This window comes from Anopheles gambiae, chromosome 3 (assembly GCF_943734735.2).
Source record: "Anopheles gambiae chromosome 3, idAnoGambNW_F1_1, whole genome shotgun sequence".
Classification (NCBI taxonomy): Eukaryota; Metazoa; Arthropoda; class Insecta; order Diptera; family Culicidae; genus Anopheles; species Anopheles gambiae.
In genome coordinates, this window is record NC_064602.1 from 8,808,967 (window position 1) to 8,830,680 (window position 21,714).

The 21,714-nt window shown below is 45.4% G+C and overlaps 4 protein-coding genes across 11 annotated transcripts in view; 3 read left to right on the top strand and 1 right to left on the bottom strand.

The window, feature by feature from the left end:
* Positions 1-190: 190 nt before the first annotated feature.
* On the bottom strand, positions 191-1,172 carry LOC5668282 (uncharacterized). The gene has a single exon (XM_001688951.2). It carries the CDS (start codon positions 885-887, stop codon positions 360-362), a length of 528 nt encoding a protein of 175 aa, XP_001689003.1. The 5' UTR covers positions 888-1,172; the 3' UTR covers positions 191-359.
* Positions 1,173-1,400: 228 nt separating this feature from the next.
* LOC1277673 (putative RNA-binding protein Luc7-like 2) lies at positions 1,401-6,827 on the top strand. Of its 3 annotated transcripts, XM_061656260.1 has the most exons (6): positions 1,401-1,610; positions 1,783-1,877; positions 4,522-4,620; positions 4,696-5,276; positions 5,343-5,387; positions 5,459-6,827. In XM_061656260.1, the coding sequence occupies exons 1-6, from the start codon at positions 1,550-1,552 to the stop codon at positions 5,625-5,627; spliced, it is 1,050 nt and encodes a 349-aa protein (XP_061512244.1). In that variant the 5' UTR covers positions 1,401-1,549; the 3' UTR covers positions 5,628-6,827. The 3 variants fall into 3 exon arrangements, with proteins under 3 accessions (XP_061512244.1, XP_061512246.1, XP_061512245.1); XM_061656262.1 differs by lacking the exon at positions 1,401-1,610 and having other exon boundaries at positions 1,782-1,877; positions 2,259-4,620; XM_061656261.1 differs by lacking the exon at positions 1,401-1,610 and having other exon boundaries at positions 1,784-2,821; positions 2,887-4,620.
* Positions 6,828-7,010: 183 nt separating this feature from the next.
* On the top strand, positions 7,011-8,544 carry LOC1277672 (dolichyl-phosphate beta-glucosyltransferase). The gene is made up of 3 exons (XM_317151.5): positions 7,011-7,333; positions 7,398-7,572; positions 7,645-8,544. The coding sequence occupies exons 1-3, from the start codon at positions 7,262-7,264 to the stop codon at positions 8,379-8,381; spliced, it is 984 nt and encodes a 327-aa protein (XP_317151.5). The 5' UTR covers positions 7,011-7,261; the 3' UTR covers positions 8,382-8,544.
* Positions 8,545-8,785: 241 nt separating this feature from the next.
* The window catches only part of LOC1277670 (tyrosine-protein kinase Btk), a 72,136-nt gene continuing 59,207 nt past the window's right edge, over positions 8,786-21,714 (top strand). The window contains exons 1-2 of one of the 6 annotated variants that reach the window (XM_061656247.1): positions 8,786-8,897; positions 11,727-12,238. In XM_061656247.1, the coding sequence (XP_061512231.1) occupies positions 12,083-12,238 (156 nt within the window). In that variant the 5' untranslated portion in view covers positions 8,786-8,897; positions 11,727-12,082. Of the gene's footprint in view, positions 8,981-11,712; positions 12,239-16,203; positions 20,119-21,714 lie in introns of those variants that run through there. The other 5 variants (XM_061656244.1, XM_061656245.1, XM_061656248.1 and 2 more) reach the window with 5 other exon arrangements.

The window sequence follows — 21,714 nt, forward strand, 5'->3', positions numbered from 1 at the left end:
GACTTTACCGGTGACGAAGGTTGCAGCTACAAATTTGAGTAAAAATGCAACAAGTATTGATGATAATTCAAGCAATATATGCTGGTATAACAAGTCTAAAAAAAAGAGTAAAAAATATTGATACAGTTATTACATTTACATAAACAATTCTTCATTTGATTGCTGAATAAAAACTTCCTTCATCAGAATGTTTAATGAGTTTATCTCTATTTATTTTATTATTTTAATCTGCTCTAAGCTTTGATGTTTCACATAGTCCAGTGCTAATTTCACATTGCACATTACTTAAGCAAAATTCCAATCTTGCACTAGAGTACGAGAACAAACTGAACACAAATTGGCTGTCAACGTGGGGATGTTCATTTCTTGCCCTCGGTCAGGTTTTTCATAAACTGAATCACCTCCGGATCGCACAGCAGGGAGCTTTTCTTTTGATTCAGTATCATCGCAAATATATCAACCCGCTGGTTGGACTTTCCCGTTCCCTTATCTCCTTTGTCGCACGTGTCCCGATCATTGAGCTCGCCGTCCTGGTCGGTGGAATTGATACTGCTGTTGGTAGTATCGTTACTGTTGGCCGCTCCGGGCGAAAGGAGCAGATCATTGGATCGGGTTGCTGTCGAAGCAATCGATGAGCCTGTTCCGGCCACTGATGCGTTTGTCGTCTGTTTCGAGGAACTTTTGGTGGTTTTCTGTCTTTTAGCTCGCGGAGGAGCAGCGGACGAGCTGGGGGCTGCTGCCGTGTTGGCAGGGATGCTCCGGTCTTTGGAATCATTTTTCTCTAGCGATGCTTCTTTTCCATTTTCCTGCAATCGTTTCTTGACGTGCAGGTTAAGCTTTTCCTTGATTTTTATATCACTTTTATCGTCGCATTCCTTGGTGGCCATCGTTATCGCTGGCACTTTCACTTTCGTTGCTTATCGTGGGGGAATCGCGCCCAGCTGCATTTGCATGGTGTAAACAAATGGGTTTCTCAATCAGCTGTGTGGATCATCGGACTACTGTCCGTAACGGTATCACCTGTAACGTTTTAGTTACTCATTTAATGACTTAAAAGCCCACGCAAAGTAAAAACGCTAAAATTTAATAAAAAAAAGTGATGATCTGAAAATATTGTAAACATTGCTGCTTTGCCCAGCAAACGTCAACTCTGTGCTTCTGGAGAGGGCAGGGTTAGAGGACGGTAATAGAATTGTCGATTCGATAAAAAAACATATAGATTTCCCAATTAATTTTTAATTAAGAAATCATCAAAACTTTGAATATGTTGTATATCCAACAGTTTCAACACAAAAAAATCAACAATTTTCTACACGTCATTTGATGCAACGAAAACCACGCACCGCATTTGCTCAATTTATTGTAGTGATACGAACCCTGCAATAACGAGCTGTCACGAGGGCTGGCAGCGTACATGACAACTGTCATAATTTTCACAAGCGCAGAAGAAAAAAGTGTGTTTTGCTTGGGTGGCGCATAGTTTTTCCTGAATTTTCCTGCAAAAACTGTACATTTCCCGCACAAAAAGTGCACCGAAGCGAGCGGCAACATGTCGGCACACGATCAAATGCGGGCAATGCTTGATCAGCTGATGGGAACAGCTAGAAATGGTGAGTAGAAATTTTGCCCAGCGGACCTTCACGACGTCCCCGTGGGGGGAGGCGGCGGAACCATATTGTGGGACTACCGCACTGGGTCGACTGATTATACGATAGTTTTTTTTGCTTCAGACGCAATGTGTAGTGCTGGCAGTGATTCCTTTCTTCTCTTTATACTTTACAGGCGAAACCAATCGGTACTCGGTCAAGTTCTACGACAGCAAAGTATGTAAGAGTTTTTTATTAGGCTGCTGCCCGCACGAGATCCTGGCCTCCACGGTAAGTAATGCTAACGGGACACACACATACACACACGGGGATCTGTGATATGTTGTTGTACGCTTAGATATCAATGTCTTCCATCCCGCTCTTTACAATTCTATCCACATTTTCCTCTGTGATGTTGTAACATCCGTCTCTCCCCCGCATTGTTCCCCGTGTCTTTTGGAAAGTATTATGCCCAAATGTATCTGAACGAAGCGAATGTACAAATTAGATTGACACTTGCAAGCGCTTGCAAGCTTAGAAGGTTGCGGCAAAGGTTGCCGTGGTTGCTGTGGGAGAGTGCGCTGGCGTGTTTTTGGGCGTGCTGTATGATTGTTACTGCTCCTGTTACTTTATCTTTCCCACTCTTGTTCGGTTCTGTTCTATTTTTTACAGACGTCGGTCACAACACGTCGCTTTTTCCTCACAATTTCAAGCAATAAAAATCATTCCCAATACAAAAAAAAACGCAAGATACACACAATAGCCCATACCAGGCAAAATGAGTAAAAAGGGAAAGCGAAGGTGCGTGTGCATTCTATTTGGTAAGTTGTGCTATCTCGCAGCGAAGCGCAGGAAACCACAAGCCGTAAGCAAACCAAAATAATAAAAAAAACAAATTTATCGAATAACTAGATGTGTGCATGTTGCCCTATATGCATATAAAGCAAACTTTCATCTTTCGCTTAGGGGAGGGCCACCCCGCGACCACACGGTATCGCGTGCGGCCGCCATCGTCGTTGCTCGTTGCTCTGTAGATTCGTTCAAGCAAGCAAATCGCAATCGCCTGCACCCACTCGCGTTATGATAAGAAACGAACTAGTCCGATGGTCGCGAACCGTTTGTTGTCCGCCCGCAAAGCAACCATCCTTCTTTAACGCACTGATTGATAAGAGAGTCATGATGATGATGATGATGATGATGAAGATGATGGGAGAGAATAAGACTGAAGCCGAGTCGTAAGTACAAACACTGTACCCAAACTCACATCTCTTGACCGCTACTCAAAGAAATCCTTTAACAGTACATCCTGTCGCCCGCTCATTACCCGCTCTCCAACGATGCCAAGCAGTTTCTAGTTGTCCGACCCATTTGCCCTACCTACCTACCTTTCCCACGCTACACGCGGTGCGGGCAAGCAACCGGCCCGTCCGGGGGTTTGGTGGTTGCACTTTTGTTCAGAGACAGTGGCTGCTGCTGACGCTTCCTGGCCCGGGTACCGTAAGTGTTTCCTACAATGTTTGCCGTCGAAAAAAGAGAAGAAAAAAAAACAATTATCAATATTCCTTACCCCATTCTCGACACCTAGTACCCTTTATTCTGACCCAGCTGTGTATAGATGATAATGTTTAGTTTTGATTGATTTGTAATTTGCCTGACGATTCGTGCGTATCGGTCCTATCTTTCTCCCACGAAACTTCGGCATTCGATAATATAAGCCCAATTGTCTACAGAGAATCATATTTGTGTCATGGTGACTGGGGGCCCATTGTGGACGAAAGATCTGCGGGAATGTGCCTCTGGTTTTGTGCACCACACCGCCCTAGTCTGCGTTTAGTGTGTAGTTCGTCTTGGGTACGTATTAATAATGAAGGATAAATCCAAACACTTGCGAGAGCAAAGCCCCCCTGACATAGCTTCTTCATCCGACGTTTGGGTACTGTCCTGGTGTGTGATACGCTTACGGGTACGTAAATATTGTGTTTGTGAGAATGCAAATACTACCGATAAGAGACAAAAGTTGTAGTTCGCTTAGGCAGGCAAATAGGAAGCGTTGAACAGGAGGATACTACATCAGAACCTTAGAGCATTATTAATTGCCCAGATTTTATTTATCAATTTATTTATGACAAAAAGCTCTTCTAATTTATTTGTAGAATATAGTTTTATGTGTCTCTTTATTTTGAAGTTTGCTTTTAGAAAGATAACCAAGAATCGTAAAAATAATTAAAAAATGAAGTCATTTCCAGAAAAACAGGAAATGAATAGCATTTTAAAAGGATAATTAAAGTACTAGTAAACCTCCTCCCAGTTACTATATCTGTGAAGTAGACATGCAGGGCAGTAAGAGAAAGGTATATAATTGTATAATTTGACTAAAACAAAAACGATCGCTCTCCTACATTTGGGAACGTGTTATCATTATCTCTAGGTGTGTGGTGTTTAAACTGCTTGGTGAGTAACAAACAAACATCATCCAATTTATATTTTTAACTAGGTTTCCTTTTCTGTAACATCCGGTATCCGACATCATCTAACATCTGTACCAAAATAAGCAAAACATTTTTGATTTTCAGGTCTTCTTGTTGTCGAATGCGTTCTCTCTCTCTCTCGTGTGCACGCGCGCTGCTCCATCAAGCAAGTTATAAATTCCTATAGTAATTTCAATCTTAACCTATTGTTCCTTTGTTTGATGTGTGCGGTCAGTGCAGCTGAAGACGCATTTCTATGCTGCGTTTAAAGTATTGCCTTTTTACAATAAGATAGCGTTAAAAAGTTTAGTTGAGTTTCCTTTTTTTTTTGTCTTTTTGGCTGCGTGTTTGTCTGTGCCTCCTGTACTAAACGATCGAGTGTTTCGTTTCTTTCCTTCTCTTCCATCTTTCCTTCGTTCTTCGTTCTTTTGTACGTGACGTCACTGTGTGTGTCCGTGTGTCTGTAGCGTATGGACCTTGGCGAGTGTCCTAAGGTGCACGATCTGGCCCTGCGAGCGGACTACGAAAATGCATCAAAGAACAAGGACTACTACTATGACGTTGATGTGAGTATTTGATCGTTTAGGACATAAGTATAACGACGTATAATTTGACATACTCTCTCCCTCCGCTTCCGCTAGGCAATGGAACATCTGCAAGCCTTCATCGCGGACTGCGATCGTCGCACGGAGGCGGCCAAGAAACGGCTCGCCGAAACGCAGGAGGAGCTAACAGCCGAGGTGGCCGCCAAAGCGAACGCAGTGCACGAGCTGGCGGAGGAAATCGGTAAGAAACTTGCTAAAGCGGAGGCTCTAGGTGAGGCGGGACAGGTGGAGGAAAGCATGAAGCTGATGTCGGAGATCGAGGAGCTGCGGTCGGAGAAGACGCGCGCCGAGCAGGAGTATCGCAGCTCGATACCGGCCAGCACCTACCAGCAGCAGAAGCTGCGCGTCTGCGAAGTCTGCTCGGCCTATCTGGGCATCCACGACAACGACATCCGGCTGGCGGATCACTTTGGCGGTAAGCTACATCTGGGCTTTCTGGCCATTCGCGAAAAGCTGGCAGAGCTGGAGAAGACGGCCGGTCCGCGGCAGAAGGAGCTGCGCAAGACGGGGCGCGACCGGGACCACGAGGATCGGAGCCGATCGCGGTACGTCGGCGGCAGGGAGCTGGATCGGCGTTCCCGTGCGTTGGCCCGCAGCCGTGACCGGAAGGATACGAAGTGAGTTTGTCTGTTGAGTTTGCAAAATGAAACTGAATTTAACTTGTTTCTTTTTTCTTGTTTTAGTCGCGAAATTAAACCGGGTGATGATCGGAAGGATCGGAATGAAGGGTAAGCCATAATTAAAATGTAGCTTTTTTGGTGATTTATTATTAATCAGCTTTTGCTTTATTGTTTGGCAGTCGTGATCGAGATCGCGATCAGCGTGACCGAGGCGATCGTCGCCGGTCGCCCGATCGTAGCAGCCGCCGATCGAGAAGCCGCGACCGTAGCCGTGAGCGCGACCGCCACAACGATCGGCACAACGATCGACGCCGGCGGTCCCGGTCACGCGAACGATCCAGACGGTAAGCATCTATCATTCTGTAGACATCCCAAAACCACACAAAGCAGGTAGTAGCGGATAGGACTGCACAGAGAGCTGATCTGTCCGACGTTCGTGCGTGCTGCAGCCCGCACCCGATTTTAATAAACGCAATGATCGTGCAGACGGCTTCAAAGGTTCAACGGAAAACTCGCGCTCTTGTTGTGGATGGACCGCGGAACACCGATTAATTTGTAAGCATAGTTCTAACTTCATTATAATTTTTATTCAACCTTACGATATTTGTTTTTCCTAACCGACACGTCGCAAATTGTGCTAATTGGACAGTGTTGTTTAAATGAAACAATCACAGTTAGTTAAAAAAAAACTTCTTGTAAAATGGAACCAATTTCAATGAAACATCTTGATATTGTTTAAACATTTAATTACACACTCTGTTCCGCTGCGTAGTTTTATTGCCCGGTGGTGAATGTATAAGTTAACACAGAAATGGTACAATAAACCCCCGTCGATGGGTTATTAGTGCATAACAATTTGCGAGTGTATCGTTGCATCGTGCTGTGTCGTCGCAAATCGCTTTGATTCGGACCCGGAAAGAGAGAGCGAGAGAGAGAGGGAGATCAACTGAATTGGCGAACCACCTCTGAGTATGTATTGCAAAGCGTGTAAATGCAGAATTATAGCAACAAAAATCTTACGTAGTCCGTAGGGGTAGTCATAATATTCTGAAGGCAAATCAGATCAGTAAAATGGGGCTTTTTGGAGTTTTTGAACTATCGTCCGGGATGTGTGTGGTTTTGTTATGTCTAGTTTGAGCTGATTGCCGTCTAAGCACTGGCACAACTGATTCACTCAGCCGTGAATCGTAATCCTATCATCAGACATACATTGTCCATCGTTTTAAAAATAATGTATCCTTGGGGAAGTGGAAGCTTGACTTTTTCATCTTTGCATGAAAACGAACGCTTCTATTGCTGTTGCAGGATGGCTAATTTATTTTAGCAACCAATCACCCATTAGGGCTTTGTAAAGTAAAAGCACACAGGACGCAACTGAAACGCGCAATTGCGAGCGTTTTTCATGTTCGAGCAAAATTCAAATGAAAAAAGTAAAATAGGCATAAGCATTTAAATAACGTTTTATATCAACCATCTGTAAGATCCCCATACAGGTTTTTTCGTAGGTGTATAGAAGAAATAAAATCGAGCATTACGTGTCAAATAAAATTTTACGTGTGTTGTGTAGTTTTATTTTCCTTCCCCAGAATTGTCCGAAACCATTATTATTGCGATGTTTAGGATTTTAATTGTTAAAATTGACGAGGGATTTGAATTGAGCTAGCCAAATTGCTCCACACAATGCATTGTACAAGGTTGCGCTCTTGTCACTGTAAAACATGTCAACAATGCGCGATGGCAACACTGCCACCTCTGGCGTGTCTGACGTGTTTCAGCTGACGTTTGAATGTTTTGGTCGGCGTTTCATTTTTCTGCGCTGCTGTGGCAAATAAAAAACGCAAACTTCTGCAGCTGAGCAAGCAACAAACGATTCGCCACCTATATATCAGGAGTTTATCGCGTTTCGGGTGTGCCGCCAGTAGGAAAGAATGCAACGCTAAATTGTACAATCAGTAAAACATAAGGTGCTTCTATCCGGAACAATGTTGACCACCGAGTTTGTCCAGCTGGCACTGTTGATCGGCTCCGGATCTATATTTTTCCTCTTCGTTGTGGTATGGCCGCTTGGTGTGTTGGATGTAAGAGGCAAAACAACTAACCTTTCCTCTACATCTACAGCTAGGAATTGTGCTAAAGATTACGACCACAGCGTTCCCAAAAATTGTACGCTTCAAGGATGAGCAGTACTACAAAGATCCCAGCACCGGTGACAACCGACCGTTCCCATCGCTGGAGGACGAACCCACGCTGAAGCTGAGTGTGATCGTACCCGCCTTTGACGAGGAAAAAAGACGTAAGCAGCGCGTGTACGGAATGGGCAGCTAGAAATGTGAAAATAATCGTTTCGTTTTTGTCATTCTTCCAGTGCCAATCATGCTGGATGAATGCATGGAATATCTGGAGGCGCGTGCCCGCAAGGAGAAAGACTTCACGTACGAGGTGATTATCGTGAGCGACGGTAGCCGCGATCGAACGGTGGACGTTGCGATGAAGTACGTGGAAAAGTATGGCGTAGAGAAGCTGCGCGTGCTGGCCCTGGTACAAAACCGCGGCAAGGGTGGTGCGGTACGCATGGGAATGCTTAGCAGCCGTGGCCAGTTTCTGCTGTTTGCGGACGCTGATGGAGCGACCAAGTTTGCCGATTATGGCAAACTGGAACGCAGCATGATGGAGCTGAGCGGATCGGAGTGGAAACGCGATGCGCTCGCGATCGGTTCCCGTGCCCATCTGGAGGAGGAAGCGACGGCCCAGCGTACCTTCTTCCGCACGATACTGATGCACGGATTTCACTTGCTCGTGTGGACGTTCGCAGTGAAGAAGATACGGGATACGCAGTGCGGGTTTAAGCTGGTGACGCGGTCCGCCGCCCGCAAGCTGTTCCAGGTGATGCACGTGGAGCGGTGGGCGTTCGATGTGGAGCTGCTGTTCATCGCCCAGTCGTACAACATTCCGATCGAGGAGGTGGCCGTGAACTGGACGGAGATTGAGGGTTCGAAGCTGACGCCGTTCTGGTCGTGGCTGCAGATGGGGCGGGATTTGATGCTGATCTGGTTCCGGTACGCGATCGGTGCGTGGCAGCTGCGCAAGGAGCACTCGAATTGAGCGCGTGGATGAATGTTTAGGTATAGGTTTAACAAAAAATCATTTTCTCTTATGATTTAGTTAGAATAGAGGTACAAATAATCGGATAAAATAAAAGCAAGCGGTATTTTGTGGCTTTTCTGCACACGCGAACGGTCAGAAGCAGCAAACACGTGGAAGCTTAGATGGGATTTTGAATACAATTTACTTCTTTTGGAATGTTGAGAATCTTTTGTAGGAACTCCAATAACAAGCATGTTGTAAATTATTTACAAATAATTTGTACAAAAAGTAAAATCCAGCTCTTAACAGCTTTTCTTTGCGTCCAACTCAAAAGTAACCCTTTTGCACCATGTCAGCAATTGACACTTGACTTGACGTTTGTCGCAAACGTAAACAAACCCCCACCCCCCTCATGCCAGCTGTCAAAACACAGACCGCAGACCCAAAGTGGCAACAACCGCTGGGAAAAGAACAACAATTCCCTCTCCTTTGCGTACACTTTTCGGCAAAGATGCCCCGTTGCGATGTCAATAAGTTCGTGCTCGGCGCTTAAACACTTCCTTTTAGTGAATTTCACCTCCTCCCATCGCCGCGGAAAACAAATGTAGTGTGCAAGTGTAAGTGTGCACGGTGCTGCGGTGCGATACAGTGTGTGTATGGTGTGTGCCAACGCTGTACCACGCTTCCCTCCTCGTCTCGGTCACGGTGTATCTGTTGCTCACCGCCAGTGCGTAAAGTTCCTTCACATGGTGATCGTGCCCGTGATACAAGAGTGATTTCGTTAAATTAAACTCAATTCCGCACTGTAGGTGTATCGTGTGAGCCGGGAACGGCAGTGTGACACCATTCGAACAACACACCGCTCCGCTAATACAGCAACTCGTTTCGGTTCGCTGAAGTTCGCTCGAAAGGTTCGCTCCAGTCGCGATGGGGCGGCGTGTAGTTGCGTAGGTTGAGCACGGAAGGCACCAAATCCTTAACGAGAGTGAGAGAAAGAACGGTCGTCCGGACAGTGTCAGTGTGTTCGCGTCTGGTCGCGTTCGATCGTGCCCGTGTTCCGGTTAGGCCGAACGGTTGCGACCCGGTCGGTCGTAGTGCAAAGTGCTAAGGAACACTTGTTTCGCGTGTGTGTTCTTGGGGTGCTGACGTGCACTGGCTCCCCTTTACACAATCAGCCTCATTGTGACGAGAACGATCGACGGTCCGTGCTCGAGACTGGGAGAACCATCTACACGCAGGCTTAATCTAGTTAGCAGCGGCCGGCGACCTGGGAGACCCAGCGCCAACTTACTTACTTACTTATCCGGCGCTACAACCGCTTTGCGGTCTTGGCCTGCCTCAGGAGTGTCCGAAACCGCTCACGGTCTCGCGCCTTCGTCTGCCAGTCCGTTATCCCGGCCTTACCTAGCGCCAACACAGATGTGAAATAGAGTGAGAGTGAAGGAACGAGTTGAAGCGATTACGCTTCAGGGGCGGGAACAGAACGCGATCAGGTCGATCGTGTGTTGATCAGCTGTAAATAATGAAATTACTAAAATTGCACTTGCACATCTCTGCACCTTCCTTGCACCGGTTTGCACCAATTTGGTTAAATCATCACTTTCACTCGTTCTTCTCTTTGTAGTTTTGGCTCTTTTCTGCTATCAACTTGATCGTATGATTTACTCTTATTTGTTTGCTCGATGTGAAGCGCCCCGGGAGGCTCGTCATCAGCAGGAATGGCAAGCATTTCCGGAGGGCTACCACCTGGCTGACCGGTTTGACCCGGGAAGGAGGACGTAAACAGCCTCCTTGCTTTCGCCGGTTGATTTTGATAATGGGAAGGCTGACTCACCGGTTGGCCCTGCTTGATTGATGCGCTCGAAATGGGTCCTCCCATGAAGAACCGGATGCCCTAGTGAGAAGGGCACGCACATGATATCACGAGCATGGAATGCATTTTTCTGCACATAGCCTGGACCGGACACGGGTGCACAGGTGTGGTGTTATATAAATTCCACGCCACGTTCCTCCGCGGGAGTGGATGGTCCAATAAAAAGTGGTCCCGCGTGAGTCATACACGACCTGGGACTTGTCTTTGTTTTGGGGGTTGTAAATGGGTTTTCCTGTGGGTTAGTTATTGATTGAAATGGTCATTACGCTCCCAAACACACACACTTGGCTTTATCAATTCATATTGCATTTTGTGATGCCATTTGTAGTCGATGGGAAATTTAATTTTATTTAAACACTTTCAAACAACCTGCCCACTTTCCCCATTAGGCATTAGGTGGCGACATCACTCTCGGCGACGGGAGAATTGGGAATCTGTTGGATTGAACGCCAACAATTTTGTTTAAAAAAAAGTGGACACTTCCTAATCGGATCCCTCAAAACAGGCAGACACCCTCACACCCCGGTTTTGTACCGATAGAAACGCACCGATCGCGTCGGATTCTGAGAACCAACCGATGGCGCGGGAATTAGCAAAAAATTTTACGAACAAAAAAAAACGAATGATCGTTCCGTTTTCTCTCCAATTCGCGCTGTGGGGCCAGGACCCGATGCGGTTCTGACTCTGTCTGTCTGTCTGCCCGTTTGCCGTCCGTCCGATCGGGTCCCCGGGTCCGGTCGATCGCGGTCCGAAACGCTGCCAGAATTAATTATGCCATTGTTGGTGTATCGGAAACCCGGGGCGGGTGGGTTGCTGTGTGCGATTTTACCTTCCCGGCGTGTGTGTCTGTGTGCTGCCTCCTACAACCCAAAACTCGGACCCGGTCTTTCCCTGTGTCGCGGGTCCGTTCAGTGTCTTTAGGGGGATTTTTTTTCTTTCTCTCTCTGTTTTCCCCCTTTTTCTTACCACATCCACATGGGGTTTGACCATTGCCTTTTTCGCGCGCGCTAATGCCCCGTATGCAAATGAACCGGTTCCGTACCGCGTCGACACGGTGTGACTCGGTTGTCGCATATCAGGTTTATTTTTTGTTTCTTATTTGTTTGTGTTCAGCGGTCAGTGTTGTTTTTTTTGTATTATTTTGGTAGCCCATTTATGGGTAAAGTGTTTCTTTGATCAATTTATTTCGATAGTTTATTTTGTTGTTAGTTTCTGCTTGGTTTGAAACCGTGCGCAAAGGTTTCGAAGTCTTCATTTGCACCACCCCTCATAGATGCCACTCGGTGTGTTGCATAGGAAGAACGAATGCATTGTGAAGCGTGCATTGATCGCGAACTTATCCTTGAATCTGTGGTTTCCGATTAGATAGTTAGTGTGGCATAAACATAGATCCCATAGTTTACGAGACCAAAACGTACGATAAGACGAAGAAGTAGAAGAAATTAGTGTGATTGATGGCTTTTTTTAAACCCTAAGTGTTTATCTAACAGTGTAGAAACATGAAACCAGGCTGATAACAACATACCCAAGCAGTGCTGGCATGAAGCGTGAAAGAGAGTGTTCAATTTTAGTCAATTTGGTTGTATAGAAGTATAATATAAAAAAGTGCAAAATTGCAAGCATCCAAACCCGGTGGCCATAATGCGTTAAGCAGTGTGCAGAAGTAGAAGAAAAAATAAACCAAAACGCAAGCAATCCAAGTAGCCATATACATATTCTCGAAGGTCCTGAACGGCCTCATCCGCAGCTAGTCGATGCCGCAAACAAGTGCAACTAGTCGTACAGCAGAAGAAGTAGCAGCAGCAGTAGCAGCAAACGGTAACGCCACCAGTCCACGTGCGCGAAGATGATGACCGAACGGCGCAGTGATTTCGTGCTCAAGTCGGGCTACATGGTGAAGCGGTCCCAGAACAAGAAGCGCTTCACGCCGGTCAACTACAAGACGCGCTGGTTTGAGCTGACGCGCTTCTACCTCTCGTACTATGATATCGGCAATCTGGAGGTAAGTTGGTTGGTGGTTGCTGCGCACCCCAGCTCTCGGTACGCAGACAAATGTGTGCGCTTTGGCAGGTTGCCGATGTTACGCTAACAATATTAACCGAAGCGAAGTGCGCGTCTGCTGTGCTCTGGTGATCGTTTTGTTATGTGTGTGTGCGATTAACATGCGAGTTGAACAGTACTAATAGACATTACACATTACAGTGACTACGCCTTTTAACGTACGCAGGCGGTTCTGGACGCTAATTGCTACATATTATAACAAATTAAAACACAACAAACGAGACACGAGCGATCAAACTCAACACACCATGCTTGCTGACATCATTGTCATCATGATCATCATCACGCTTCATCATCTACAACAGCTCATCGTCCGCCAAAATCGTCACTAATCGCTTGACCATACCCTCATAGCAGGCGATCATGCTCTCTCTCTGTCTCCTCGCCCTTTTCGTGGTGGCTTTTCCATCGATCATTGTCATCGGCAGTGGAAACAATCATGTCGTCGCCGTTCAATTAACCCCATGCGAGTAGTGTGTTGGTGTTTCTAACTGTGTTGTTTAGTGTTACCGCGGTTTGGTGCTGGAAGTGCCGGGGAGCTGCATAAAGAAGCTTCCTTTCCATCTTTATGGCTTTTGGGTATTGTATGTTTCGCTGGACCGGAAGAAGAGAGGCAGACGAAAATCTGGCACTCACTAATACACATTAAATCTCCGATAAGCACACCCTAACGCCTCAACTTATAAATGAAAAAAACCTCCCATACACTACCGACCGTCATCAATCAGTGTCATTGAGGTGGATCGTCGCGGTTTGCTTGTTTGGTGTGTTTTCTTTTTTCTAGACAGTGTTTTTTCTTCTTTCCTAAATCCATTGCAAACAAACGTTTCCGCCGGGAGTGCTGGGAGAAAAGGGAGAGACACGCAAACGCAGATAAAACTGCACCGAAAGCATTCCTACTTTCGGGTCGTGTGTTTTTGTTTTCCATTCTTTTTGTTTCATCCTCAAGTTTATTCGCAAACCATCGCCGTTCGTTACATTCCAAACACAACGATTTTTTTAGAGATTTATCTACAGCTATAGATGTTATGAAACTGTTATGTAATTATGTCTTTTTTATTAGGTTTCGTTTTATGTTTGTTTTGAGTGAATTTTAGAACATTTTGAAAAAAAAAATACAATACAACTTTAAGTGATTTTTCCATCTCTACAGTCCCTGCGTGTGTGTTGAATGTGAATGAAACAAAGCTAAAAGATGCATGCATTGGGAGAATAGAATTGCCAAAAGGAGAAAACACAAACAAGAAAATAGAAATAGAGAAATAGATTTAACAATAGTAGCCCCTTTTGCGGATATGTTTTACTAAGGTATGTAACACTAATACTGATTTGTGTTGTACTTATCATTGCCAGCAAACAACGTTTCGTTCGTCTGATCCGGTTCGAAGGACTAAATTTAGGAACTGATATTAATTTGCTTAATGATATCAAAATTAGTTAAACTGTTTTCCGGCTTTTGAGTGTCTTCTTTTGTTTGTTTTTTTTTATTGCATGTTTGATGTAGTTTGAATGTTTATATTTTTTAAATGTATGCTCCTTTTCATACTTGCACATTTCATGCAAATTATTCATTTTAAAATATCGTATCATTCCTTTAATCGTATAATAATTTAAATCCCTCCCGCCTTTGAAGATGACCCACATCTTCTCTTTCTGGTCGGTTCTGGTTTCGGTCCGATTTTTAATATCCTCCTCCCCCCACTCCCCCCCCCCTCCAGCTCCAGAGATGAGTTTATCATCGATCGCTCGTTCGCTGCCGCTAAGTATTATGTTACGGATTTTCTCCGATCGCTTCTAAAAGCAAATGAGAATAAATTTAGCACATGTTGCTGCCTCTGCCCGGCTACCTACCAGCACCACAACCTATCAGCGAAGCGGATGCCCTGCCTTATAATAAGCCAATCCGACAAATGCGCGATAGGAGGTTCCCATAGATCGCGGACGCGGTACCGCCGCCACTGCCGACCACCCTGCGTAGTAGCGTGTGTGCGCTCTTTATAACAAGCTGATTAAAGACGCCGCACAACAAGACGTTTGACGTTGTTGGCATATTTTTTGTTAGCTGTTGTAGTGTTTTCGCTTTTTTTCTGCGCTCACCTCTGGGGCGCACAAAACCGAACCTCTACACCCCGTGTAACAAACAAACAAATCATTCACATTATTCCAATGAACGGACGGGGAGGGGCAGCAACGAAACGAAATCCACACATTTTCGATCACTCGCCGTCTTCCGCCAGTGTTGTCCGCATTCAGTGAGAACCAGGCACGTTTGATCGTACACGCGCAAAGCACACTACACACTATCGATGCAAGCCCTCCTCCCTGTGTACGTTACTTCGTGTGTGTGTGATGGGTTTGGGTACAACCCCTACTCCCCTCCCCCCTTCAAAATCTGCAAATTCGGTGTGCTGTCTTTGGGTTGGCACCCCCTTGTTGGCGCGTAATGATTCATCTTGATACGCGCCCCGGGTCTTGCTAAGATTCGCAAAAACCGACGCGCCGGCCTGTGAAAAGTGCGGCTTAATAAATTTGATATTTACCTCCCCAATGATCGGTGATCGTAACGCACCGATAAAAAGGTAAAGGAAACCCCGAGCCGAGTCGTTTGCTCGCTGATCCTGCTGACGGTTCCGTTCCGCCGGTGGTCCAAATCTAACGTGTCAGCGATGATTATATTTTAGCGGATGCCGCTTTGCTTGGTTCGGTTTGTTCGGTTCGCTTTGTCCGTGCGTTTGTCTTTTGCCGCCCAACGAAATGGGAGTTTGTATTTTGTAATTCTGGCGAACGATAGGTAGAAGTTAATGAGAAAGAAGCGTGCTTTTTTGTGTTGTTATTGTTTCTGCATTGAAGAATTCAGATGTTTTTTTTAATATATTGCAAGCATTTGTCTTTTGGCGGTGCAAACTGAATTGGAAGGACAAAAGGACATCAAGCACACACTCCTCAAACTGTATCTCGCGTGTGTGTGTCTCGTTTAGGGTGTGATACATTAGCATCGGTCATCTTTGCGCTTCGATCCCGGGTTCAAATTCCCACGAATCGAGCGAGCAAGAAGCCGCGGCTTCGATCGACTTTTACGATCGTTTCGCCACGCGGGCGTGTGATGATCGGCGTGGCCGGGGGATATGTGTTAGAGAGACATCAGGAATGCATCGCTGAAGTCGGGCGAGAGTTTTCTACGAATCTTCCGTCATGATTCATCTGCGCGTTTTGTGTTGTGCGATGATGATGGTCCCCGCCATGGGGTGGACATGTTTATTGTCACACGAGCCGAGCCAGCTCATTTGAATGTTTTGGGTGATGGTGGAGGACGCGATGCAAATTTAATTAACATACTCGAGTTTAATTGTTTCGTCGGGAACAATAGGGAAGCGAGATGTCATTTTAGTAATATTTATGGTACCGCGACCGACGACATATCGAAGATGTGGCGTGTGTTGATGCGATTTTCTCAAAACTTGATTTAATTAGTATTTTAGGGTTGTTTTAGCGAGAAATGGTCAATGATTTACGATGCATTGTATTGGGTTTTTCCTTTTTTGAAAGAACCGCATTGATTGTGTTCGCTTTGATGTATTATAAATCCTTCCAGATGATATCACAAAAAAAAAGAAAAATAAAACATTGATTTATGGGAACTTAAATGCAGTTTAAGAAAATTGGAGTTAATACTATTAAAAAGATTTCGTCGACCAATAAAGTTAATGAGTCAGTTATTACATGTTAAAGCTTGGCAAAAGTTGTTAAATATTGGTATAGAAAGGCCTTAAATGAAGGCTTTAATCTGCCATATATTTGATTGATATATCTAACGCACAATTTGTAATTTAATTTGCAGTTTCTGCACTAACGTTTGCATTATAAAAAGGGACAAACAGTGTCGATTTTTCATGGGTTAATAGTAATAGTATCCCATGAGTCAGTAGACAAAATTTGAGACCTCTTGCAGACGAACCTCTTACCGTGATGGCCGAAATGGTAGTGTCTAAAATGGACACCGTGCGGCAGTTTGTGGACGTTTCATAAGTCTGTTCCGATATCTACAACATCTTGGAATTGATAGACAACAATTAGAACATCGGAAGAAGGGCTAGTTCTGAATGGGCGACGACACTGAGCGACTTGAGGTTCCAATGGAAGCTGAAAATGAAGACCGAGGGACATGTAGCTACATTGCTGCCTTTAGCTTGGCCAGGAATTCGTTGCAACTGGCTAAACAGTGAAATAGTTCCTCTGGGGTATATGAAAAAACATATCAGGAAGCAGAATTTACGTCCATTGGCTTCAAGCAATGACGCCATGTCTTCGTCCATGGCCCTGGCGGAATGGGGGTACATGACCCAAATTTCGGATAACTAACGTAAGGCAGCTCGCAAGGTCGTAGATGTATTTTGGCAAGTAAATATTAAAACATGAACTTTTAAAGGATGCTCGTGGAAAGTATCAGAAAACAGAAACAACAGAAAAAATCATTTTTTTAATGCCAACTTTAATGCGGTTGACGGTACTGAGAATGTCTTCTGGTGACTTCATGATCATTTTTATACTTTTGTAGAATGATTGCATCGTGTTGTGAGCTTATTTGTTGCGTTTAGTTATTATACTATTTTGTGATATTATTGCTATTACAATGTACAATTATTTTATTTTATTTTCTTACCTCTTCCATATTTTATTCAACTGGTACTTCCTCTTTATAACAAAATCTTCCCATTCAGCAATACGGCCGTTTTGGACCGTTCCTCCTGAATAAAACAAAAAATCTTCCCACCTTTCCCATCGTCAACCCTCAGGCGGACTTTTGTTCTCAAACATCTATTCTTTTACACTAATGCCGTTCGTTTTCTGACCTACCGCGTGCGCGCAATTTTTCTGTGCGCTTTCGGCAAGGCGGCGGGGTGTTAAATGTGTGCCTTCGCCACAATGTTGTTGTGCCGCTGTTCATTATTTCCACGACCCATCGAAAGGTGAGGGAGGGGGCGCTAGTCCGTCAAACCCAAGCGCCGTCGGCATCAGCCCCCCCCCCAGTAATAGCGGCTGGCACACTCGGCTGCGCAATTTATGCGATAAGTGGTCGTCCCTTTTTGGCCGGTTGGTGCGCGGCCAGGTTCGCACAACCAGGAAGCTATCTCCACCAGCACCAGCCGGTCCACCAGGCGAAATGAAATGAGGTCGACAGTCTTTATGCCGACGCCGACAGGGGGGGTGTCGCATACTTGTTTCCATCTCTCGCTACTTCTACCCCGCGCTGTGTTTGTGGCGTACATAACGAAACTAACAAAACAATACGGCGCGAGAGGACGCGCAAGCTAAAAGGGCGCGCAGTGGGAACGCGTAGCATAAAAGCACACCGTGTGCTGCAGTGTGTGAAGGTGCGAAGGAAGTGTTCCCATCCCCCTGTGCACCCCATCAGCCGGGTGGGGGTGGTTGTTTGGAAGAAAGTGGGACAGGGAAGTGCACCATCAGGAAGAAGGGAATTCTTTGCATTGCTTTACGAATCGTTCGGGCTTGGGGGTGTTGCAGAAAAGCAACACTTAAAAGTTACAAAACTCATAAACTCATATGTATCAATATGACTGCAAATTGATGTTTAATAACTCCATAATAATAGCGGTTTTTGCTTATTTTAATGAATAAATAAAAGAGCGAAAAAGATCATTTTTAATTTGTTTTCCATTGATTGATTCAATTGGAAAGAAATCGAAAATAACTACAAACACAACAACGGAAAACTCTCCAAAAGCTATATCAATAATCTTCCACTTGTCCTATTTCGTGCGGCTAACGCGAACCTAAACTATTGCGCATCCTTTCGCCTACCAATAGAGGATACTCGCGTACAAATCCATATATGGGTGATGATAGGCAGTGGCAGTGGGATGTTGTATGCTTTATCTACACCTTCAAATGGGCTGCACACGCTCTCTCTCTCTGTGTGTTAGTATGTGATGTGTGAGTGCCACTGGCAGCCACTACTACTACCACGCCGACGACGAAGGGTGACTGAATTTGATTAAGGATGCGGCACCACTGGATTGAACAAGCGAGCGCGCGTCATTGTTGATGTAAGGGATTAATGCTGCCGCCGGTTCGCTAAGATTCACACCACACCCTTCAGCCAAAAAGGTAGAGCAATAGACGGAAGCAACATTTCCCCTACTGGGTTTTATTTTACCTTTCGGTAATGTATTTCGGGAATTTTCCTTTTAGAATAAGAGCTTGTTTTGAGTGCTTAAATCACACCCAATAGAACAAAAGTGCAGACAAACTCTTGTTAAAAAATGTGGTTTTAATGTTTTAATTAATTTATTTACTTTTCAATGCTTCATCGAAACCCCATTTTCCACACCTTCACTTATCTCTGCTAACCCTTGTTGCATATGGCAAGGCTCAAACCCTCCGATAGAACGTGTCGAAATGTTCCTTTCCCTGTGTGGCGCGTACCCCTTAAGGGTTTCCAATCGGGGTCGGAAAACTCACCCATCACACATACTCGCTCACATCCGTCTTTCGGGACACTCCTCCTATTATCGCCCGTGCGCTAGTATTGGTGCCACATCAGCTGGCTGCTGTGCTGCAGTACAGCGTACAGCGCCAGTGTATTGGTAACGGTCGCGCCTCCGCACCGATTTTCCTTTTAAGGGTGGCGCGGGCAGCATGGAGGAAAAACCTTTTTGCGTCCGTTCGAACAGTGGTGTTGGTGTGGTGTGTGTTTGGTAGCGGAAAATGTTCGTGTACCGCACAGGCTCGCAGCAAGGAGCCGCCCAATCCTGTTTTTGCGCTTGACACGGGAAGGAATAGCACACGCGTTCGGTCCGTCGCGCTAGTAGACATACCGCAGTACCGCAGCCGATTGATAAAATTTGCTACAATCTGAAAGTTAAATGTACACGCATTATCGGGAGTTGCGTTAATTTGTCGGCCGAGCTTCGAGGAAAAACGGTTGCGACAAAGTTTGCGGAAAATTTGCGGCAAGTGCGTAGGTTGCAAATTGCCCTTTTCGGGGCTGCGCTTTTCCGGTGAAGGTGGTCTGGTGGTGCTGTGAAAAAGGCAATCGTCGTGGGTGTGTTGTGTCTGTAGTGGAAGAGGAAATTTATTCTTAAAAGAAGTGTATTTTGTGGAGTTGAAAAGCCTGTTTTGCTTCCCATATTTCCCCCGCATTGAATCCAGATGTTGCGAAGGAAGCATTCGGAAAGAAGGGTGTGTTATATGCTCGTCTCGCCCCTCATGCTTAATGAATGAGCTACTCGCATAAGTATAAAAGTGAAGAAGAGTTGGGTTTTCAAAATTTGCATCACGCAGTGCATTCTCTTCCCTCTACGTGCTTGTCTTTGCTAAAGCGGTTTATCGCGAAAAAAAAGAAAGAATCTAACGCCACGGAAGGCTTGACGGGATTGACAGGGCTTAGCCTTTGTGTGGTCGTGCGTGCGTTCGTGTGTTTCATCCCCTCGGAACGCAACCAAAAATCATCTTTTGCGGTGTGCGTGTGTTGACCATCGCGAGTAGTATTGTTGGTGTGGCTGTGTCTGTTTGGGTGGACATACAAAAATCCCTTTTGACAGCCCTGCCCAAACACAACCCCTGTCTCAGGCTATCTGATTATGGCAGTGTAGTGTGAATGTGTGTATGTATGTGTGTGCGTGTTTGTGTTTGTCTTTGACCGGCTAGACACACTGAGCGTTTGAAGCGTTTGACGAACCCTCTCCACCCTGATTGGAACGCGCAGGAGTTTTGGATTAAGACAGGGACGGGCGGATATTGTTGACGGAGCGTGCCTGGCGTGCTCCGGTGGCACTTGATTAGACGTGGGATTTTGAAGAGGTAGGTTAGGTGCTTCGTGGAGCGTCAAAAAACGTGACACTTAATTAAATTAAAGCAAAAGAACATTTTTTTGCGAAATTTTAAATCAGTGTTCAATAACTTAAAACAGCTTTTTATGTACTTTGTGTTTGTTTTTTATGCATATTTTTCTGTTGAATTATTGCATAATTTCGCTGGAATTTAATTCATCATTGTACAGCTTAAAGAGGTATCATCTCGCTGAGCATCTCTGCTTTAAATGCTTTTTTATCGGTTGAATTTATATTTTAGCTTCCGGATTGCATTTGCTTCTTCTGGGCGCATTTTGATCGCTTCGTAAGCGTACTGCCGCCTAAAGGGAGGCAAATAATTTAGTTTGCAGCTTGCACTTGCTCAACCCCAATTTTGCCGGAAGATACTAGATCTATTCGTTTTTTTTTCTCCTCCGTCTCTCTCTCTCTCTCTCTCTCGCTGAATGTTCATGAATGTTTTGGCAGCTAGCCAAGGGGAACTTAGGGTTTCGACCGAAAACCCGGAGAACCTTGGACGTGTTTTTTGAGTGGCAACGACGACCACCGACCCAGATACGGCGTCGTGTGAAGGGGCAATATGTACCGTGGATGTTATTTAAAACTGCATTAGCATCGATAGTTTAGTGATTATGGGAGTTTGTGTTTAAATGTTTGAAACTATTGCTTTAAACAGCTAACTTCATTTTGGGTCATTTCCTATAGAGTTGATCAAGTTACTTGCAGTGTGTTGACCACAGTTTCTGTAACTGAAAGTGGAACTCATTGTGCATCCGGTACACTGTACACACGTCTTCTTGCGCACACGGTAGGGAAAGTTAGCTCCTACCGAACCCATTTTGCTGCCTGTTTGATGCTGTACCGCATTAATTGAATGCTGTGCTGCCCCAATAAACACACAAAAAAAAACCTCAACAAACCGAGTGAGACAGTGTACTGTCGATTTTTGATCGGAAATCGAAAGGTCTTTTGTTTTTTGAATGAAACCGTAGCCGTTGTCGGCCCACTTTCGTCCGAACGCGATGGTACCGAACGGACATAAATCAGCTATCAGCTGGGAGTAGACAAGCGGGAGTGCTGTTGCAGCATTATTCAGCCTTCAGAAGTTCTTTCTCACCCTCCTTTTGGACATAGAAACTCCCTCCGAGACTCCTGAATGGCTTCATCTCGGTGAGGACCTAGTTTTCCCTTGACAATACACACTCAGTCTCTCTCTCGCACTGTCTTTTCTAGTCGCGGGGGGTGAAGTTCGCGGGTGGTAGCGCGGTAGTCGAATGCAAGTCTTTTGAAAGCAAACTCAAGCGATCACCTCCCTCCATGCCGGAACCCTTGAAAGCTTTTGGACATCGATGGGATTGGTACGTCCGTAACACGACACTGCGTTTTGTAGGAGGTAGAGTAGGGTCGTTGTTTGGTCCCCGGGATGTTGGACGTAAACGAAGACTACTGCAGCAGCAGGATGATGATTTATAGAACGCTACAAATCTTGGGGGGATGTGTGTTTGACAATGTAATAGAAGTTGATAGAGAGACCGGCCCCCGGTTGCTGGAGAAAAGGGTTTGCGGAGGAACGCGATGGAACGCGGAC

What these genes read in the sequence shown, in the direction of transcription:
- LOC5668282 (XM_001688951.2), bottom strand. Translation starts at nt 887, where the DNA reads ATGGCCACCAAGGAATGCGACGATAAAAGTGATATAAAAATCAAGGAA.
- LOC1277673 (XM_061656260.1), top strand. Translation starts at nt 1,550, where the DNA reads ATGTCGGCACACGATCAAATGCGGGCAATGCTTGATCAGCTGATGGGA. An exon ending in ACGAGATCCTGGCCTCCACG is followed by an intron (nt 1,878 to 4,521) that starts GTAAGTAATGCT and finishes GTGTGTCTGTAG; the next exon opens with CGTATGGACCTTGGCGAGTG. An exon ending in CGTGACCGGAAGGATACGAA is followed by an intron (nt 5,277 to 5,342) that starts GTGAGTTTGTCT and finishes TTCTTGTTTTAG; the next exon opens with TCGCGAAATTAAACCGGGTG.
- LOC1277672 (XM_317151.5), top strand. Translation starts at nt 7,262, where the DNA reads ATGTTGACCACCGAGTTTGTCCAGCTGGCACTGTTGATCGGCTCCGGA. An exon ending in TATTTTTCCTCTTCGTTGTG is followed by an intron (nt 7,334 to 7,397) that starts GTATGGCCGCTT and finishes CTACATCTACAG; the next exon opens with CTAGGAATTGTGCTAAAGAT. An exon ending in CTTTGACGAGGAAAAAAGAC is followed by an intron (nt 7,573 to 7,644) that starts GTAAGCAGCGCG and finishes TCATTCTTCCAG; the next exon opens with TGCCAATCATGCTGGATGAA.